Source organism: Octopus bimaculoides, chromosome 11 (genome assembly GCF_001194135.2).
Source record: "Octopus bimaculoides isolate UCB-OBI-ISO-001 chromosome 11, ASM119413v2, whole genome shotgun sequence".
Classification (NCBI taxonomy): domain Eukaryota; kingdom Metazoa; phylum Mollusca; class Cephalopoda; order Octopoda; family Octopodidae; genus Octopus; species Octopus bimaculoides.
The window spans coordinates 8877532-8883863 of NC_068991.1; the positions used below are offsets into that span (position 1 = coordinate 8877532).

Genomic DNA, 6332 nt, shown 5'->3' on the forward strand with positions numbered 1-6332 from the left:
AAAAAAAAAAAAAAAAAAAAAAAAAAAAAAAACTGCCAGCATTATGTTGGTGGCCAGAGACGAATTCCAAAGCAGCTGTTGCTGTACTGAATATCCCCAGGATTCCATACCTTTGGACCTCAGCGCTTCTTCACAAAATAATCAGAATGCCCAGACTTGTGAAATCGTAGTAAGTGATGGCGCAAAGTTCACCTTAGATTGTCATGCCCTTTCAAGGCACAGTGGTTATTTCCGTTGGTTATTTAAAGATTCCTATCCCAATAATCGGTCACCGATTACCTTAGACAATATTAACCGGACTGAATTCCAGAGAATTTTAGATTATATTAACACGGGTAGCATTGACCTTGATATGGTAAACATAGAAAATGTTTTACAAACTTGTCAGTACCTTTTACTAACACAGCTAACTGGATATTGCGAACAGTTCCTCCTCACCAAATTAGACACACACTGGCTACAGATTTTAGGGTTAACTGGTGAGTTTTGCTTGCTTCTTGTTGGACCAGCGCTGCTCGATTTCCTAATGAAAAAATTCGAAACTATTAGCAAAGATGTCGACAGGTTTAACCGAATCCCTTTTGAAGTTCTTTTTTCATTGGCCCAGAGCCCCCAACTAAAAGTTCCCTCTGAATTCTTTCTTTTTAAACAGATTGTGAAATGGATAAATTATGATTTTGAGGCACGAGCTGATTGCTTTGACCATTTTATGACGGTGGTACGACTTCCAGTAATGTCACGAGACGAACTCGAAGAAGTAGCAATGCATTTCAATCCCTGCGTTTATACACCAGCACTGCACATGTTACATTTTTTGCTGAATAACTCTCAACAGACATGACAGAATGGCGAGTGTAAAAAAAAAAAAATGGCCGAATATATGAGACCGGATTGACAGCCATCACAAATTTTGAACTTCGAATTCAGAACAAGCATTTCATTATGTCTCTTGCTTAGAGGTCACGTAATTCTGCTTCGCCTCAGCTGACCAAGCTGTTGATAATCACCGTATTTGATGGCATTAGCCCTTAAACGGCAGGAAAGGTTTGCATGAGTGGGGATGCCAAACATGGAAAAAAAAAAAATTATTTTTGTTATGAGGAGTTTTTGTGTTTATTTTCACTTAAAACTATAATAATTGTTGGTCTCTCGCACAATAAAATTTACAATCTATTATCGAAAAGTGCCGTAAAATATTCACTTTCCTTTGCATCCGGCATGAGCATAAATTCATTTGAGACACCCGCATTGTAAGAATGTACATCAGTTGGTAATGTCTCTTGTTCTCTTATGGAACATCAATTGATGATGTCCGCCGTTTTAAGGGTTAAAGAAAGACGCATGGGTATATTAGAAGCACTCTAATTTCAGCAGAGCATATTCAGGAAAAAGAAAAGGAAATGTACATTAAAGCATGTAATAGAGGCTCATTTTCAGCTACAAGATCCACGGTGTTTTCTTTTCTTCTGAAAAAGTGCGTCTTATATGCCCTCAAATACAGTAGGCACTGAGATCGTCTGAGAATGTTCCTTGCTCTCTGCATTATGCTGCTGCCCTGTTTGTGGAGAGATTGACCTTTTGCCCACTTTGTCATGAAACCAGTACAAACCATTGGTCTTTATTAGGTCTTTGAGACGTTTATCGTTATTTTTTCCCCCACTAGGATGGCAACCATCTCCCAACAAAACAGATATTTCTCTGTTACCTTAAACAAGTAAATTATCGGGATTTGTTTTCTTTCTGTTGCCAGAAATAAGTTTCTTTGTCAAACCAGCCTTTTTTTTTTCTTTCATTTTGCCCCGAGAAGACCTGTTAATTACTATGGTTTCTTGACATACAGCAAATATATTTTGCTGTTGTCCATTAATGTTTTGTTCTGTCGTCTGACCCACTCTTTAACAATCCATCCATGGGCAATCTTTCGGTAAAAGTCTTTGACATCACGAACGACATTGTGTCTCATCTGCTCGACAGAGCTGAACTCTCAAACACACACTTGCACACGCACACACACTCATGACTGACGTCATTTATTAATACCGAAACATTGCCCAGTCACGTGTATTATTACGGTAAATTTTAAGTCAAGTACTTATTCTATCGGTTTCTTTTTATTGAAGGAAGTTACGTGGAACGTAACCAACCATTACACGGTGCCATACGGTAAAAGACAAACACGAAGACAATCTCCATATATATATCTTCAAATATGTGTGTGTGTGTATAAAGAGAGAGAGAACATTCGGGTTCAAATTGTATTTTTTAATTTTACTTTTTGTTCAGGATCTAAACTTGATGAAATTGAAATAAAATTTAAAATTTAAAATTTCACCTTTTAATAGGAGAAATTCTATCGAAAACAAACTAAAAGTCTGGATCCGATTCAATAACAAATAAATTTTTTATATTTTATATAGAATTTCGATAAATGATCGACAAATTTCAATTTCTTCTTCATTTTTTTTCTCTCGTTTTAATTACAGTTTATAGACAAGTTTATGTTTAACAATGAGTTGGCAGAATCGTTAAGCACGCCGGGCGAAACGCTTTACTCTTTTACTTGTTTCAGTCATTTGACTGCGGCCATGCTGGAGTACCGCCTTTGGTGGAGCAAATCTACCCCATGACTCATTCTTTGTAAGCCTAGTACTTATTCTATCGGTCTATTTAGCCGAACCGCTAAGTTACGGGGACGTAAACACACCAGCATCGGTTGTCAAGCGATGTTGGGGGGACACAGACACAAACATATACACACACATACATATATATATATATACATATATACGACGGACTTCTTTCAATTTCTGTCTACCAAATCCACTCACAAGGCTTTGGTCAGCCTGAGACTATAGTAGAAGACACTTGCCCAAGGTGCCACGCAGTGGGAATGAACCAGGAACCATGTGGTTGGTAAGCAAGCTACTTACGTTCTGAGTTCAAATTCTGCCGAGGTCGACTTTGCATTTCATCCATTGGGGTCGATAAATTAAGTACCAGTCAAACCCTGGGGTTGATGTAATCGATTCATCCCCACCACCCCAAATGGCTGCCCTTGTGGAAAAATTTGAAACCATTATTATTATTATTATTATTATTATTATTATTATTATCATTATTATTAATTAAGGCGGCGGGATGGCAGAATCGTTAAGCACGCCAGGTGAAAATGCTTAGCGATATTTCGCTCGTCGCTACGTTCTGAGTTCAAATTCCGCCGATGTCGACTTTGTCTTTCATCCTTTCGTGGTCGATAAATTAAGTACCAGTTGAGTACTGGGGTCAATGTAATCGACTTAACCCCACGTCCACCCCAATCCGGTTTTTGTGCCTATAGTAGAAAGGATTATTATCATTCTTAATCGGCAGAAAATACAGACTGACTCCAGGATTTAGTTTTGCGCATTGGCTCTCATCAAACATGTGTATATAAAGGGACAATTTACATGTATTTGTGTATATAAGCATACAGTTATATGTATTTGTGTATATAAAGGTACGAATTATATGTATTTGATGTATAGAAAAGTACAAATTACTTGTGTTTGTGCGTATAAAGATACAAATTATGTTTGCGTTTATAAAATTTAAGATTACATGTTTGTGTATATAGATATGCAAATTAAGTATTTGACTGTACAAAGTTACAAATTGCGTATATAAAGTACAAGTTAATATGTTGCTTGCATAATTGTAAAGTTTCTACTTAAGTGAATTAAGGTACAGATTATGTGTGTGTGTGTGTGTGTGTGTGTGTGTGTGTGGAGGCGCAATGGCCCAGTGGTCAGGGCAGCGGAATCGTTGTCATAGGATCGCAGTTTCGATTCCCAGACCAGGCGTTGTGAGTGTTTATTGAGCGAAAACACCTAAAGTTCCACGAGGCTCCGGCAGGGGATGGTGGCGAACCCTGCTGTACTCTTCCACCACAACTTTCTCTCACTCTTACTTCCTGTTTCTGATGTACCTGTAACTCAAAGGGTCAGCCTTGTCACACTGTGTCACGCTGAATATCCCCGAGAACTACGTTAAGGGTACACGTGTCTGTGGAGTGCTCAGCCACTTGCACGTTAATTTCACGAGCAGGCTGTTCCGTTGATCGGATCAACTGGAACCCTCGACGTCGTAAGCGATGGAGTGCCAACAACAATATGTGTATGTAAAAGACACCCATGCGTATGTGTGTGAAAATTCACAAACACATTGTGTATGTGAAAAATAATAGCTGAAGTGCCTCTACGTCTGTTTTTTTTTCAATAAATAGTCAAGTGTTTGATTTTGATGATAATATAAATAACTGTATCCTACAAAATAATGCCACAGCAGAGAATTATATACCAAGACTATTTTTTGTTCTGTTTTTCTACCTCTATCACCACTGGGACTGTAGAAATGTACAAATAAAACATTTGATATTTTTTGTTGTTGTCTTTATTAATTATCATATGAAGTTATGTGAGGCTGTTTGTGTCGCATGTAGAACTAGTCTAAATATCAAACAAGTCCATCGACAAGATGGCTCCGTCGTCCTCTTTGATCGAGAAGACTAGTAGTTTCCCTGTCTGATGCATATAAATTCCCAACCGCTCTTTTCATATTTCCTGGCGTCTAGCAAGATCTTGACGTTGCTGCACGGAGTGAGCCAGAGATGGATACATTTCCCATTCTGAAGCAGCAGGGCATTGAGGCTCCCGGATGAGCTGCTAGAGAGTACTTTTTCGCTCTTGACTTGATGAATTCTCCATAAACATAGCAAAGTGCATCTGCCGGATGCTTACAACCACTTGATGCCATCTGTGACGAATGCAGCTTTTAACGACGACTTGTCTCCACTTAGACATCCAAAAGTAAACTGAACTGTTGAGTTTACAATCCTTGTATTTATACTGCCATCTATGTTGCCAGAACGTTCTAGGCATTCTTAAAACTTTTAGAAACTTCTCAAAAGTTCCTGAAATTCCCTAGAAAGTTCTAGAAAATTCTGCTTCAGCAACTCAGCACTAAATCTGTCTGAAAATGTAATGGAAAATAGGCCAGTTTCAAAAGACTGATGTCAAGGTAACTAAAGCAGAGCTTGAAAGGAATAGCAGACATTTCCTTTGATTTCTAGATAGAAGCAAATAGGAAATAATACTCACTGACCAAAGACTAAATAAATAAATAAATAAATAAACAAATAGAATGAAATAAAAATTTTATTACGCAGTTTCATATATCAACTTGATTAGGGCTGATCCGGAACTAAACAGTAATGAAAGTAAAGACCATGGGTTCTAATTTAGGCACTTGACAAGCAGTTTTAAGTGGGGACGTTAATCGACACCATCGAATCCAGTACTTGGCAAGTACTTTAGTTTATCTATTGCGGTGGGATGAAAGTTGATCTCGGCGGCATTAGAACTCAGAATGTAAAAACTCATAACTAAAAAACGCAATGCATTTCCCCTCGATGCTCTAACGACTCTACAAAGAAACAGCAATAATGGTATTGTCTACAAGTGAAGACACGTAGCTTAATGGTTAGCGGTTGCCTAAACTGTTGTCTTCATTCACACATTCTTAGAAAGAAATGATGTACATTCAGCTTAATCTGCTGGTAATTATTTTATTGGTTTTCAAACCCAATGTGAATTACATCGGGTTATCTGTGGGCGATTTCAAAACACGTTATGCAAATCATTTATATTCTTTCCGACACATCGACAAGAGTAATGCCACAAAGTTGGCTAGCTACGTATAGAGTTTGAAGAGCAACTCCACACCACGTTCAATCAAGTGGAGAATCGTGGAGAAATTCATGCCATATGTAAAGGATCTTAATATACGATCTTTCAGTTACGTAACTTATGCATAACTGAAAGATCAAACATTCTTTTTAAACCCAAGAAGTCTACCACCCTGAGAGTATTCAGCCCAAGATCGGATGGTCGTGATTTTGATTCCCGAACAGCGCGTTTTGTCCTTGAGCGAGACACTTTATTTCACGTGGCTCCAGCCCACTCAGCCAGGGAAAGTTGAGTTGTACCTGTCGCTCAATGGGTCAGCCGTGTCACATTCGATGTGTCAAACTGAATCTCATTGAAGAACTATGTCGAGGTTACGCGTTTCTGTGGAGTGCTCAGCCACTTGCATGTTAGTTTGATGTTTTAAAATTTTTATTATAGGCGTAGGCCTGGCTGTGAGATAAGAAGTTTGCTTCCCAACCACATGGGTCTGGGTTCAGTCCCACTGCGTGGCACCTTGGGCAGAGTGTCTTCTAATATTGCCTGTAGCCGACCAAAGCCTTATAAGTGGGTTTGGTTGACGGAAACTGAAAGAAGCCCGTCGTATATATA

General features: G+C 38.6%; 1 protein-coding gene across 1 annotated transcript; it reads left to right on the top strand.

Moving 5' to 3' along the window:
- The first annotated feature begins 43 nt into the window (after positions 1-43).
- Positions 44-841, top strand: LOC106880003 (kelch-like protein 17). Its single transcript, XM_014929789.1, has one exon. It carries the CDS (start codon positions 44-46, stop codon positions 839-841), a length of 798 nt encoding a protein of 265 aa, XP_014785275.1.
- The last annotated feature ends 5491 nt before the right edge of the window (positions 842-6332 follow it).

Coding starts and splice junctions, on each gene's coding strand:
- LOC106880003 (XM_014929789.1), top strand. CDS start 44: ATGTTGGTGGCCAGAGACGAATTCCAAAGCAGCTGTTGCTGTACTGAA.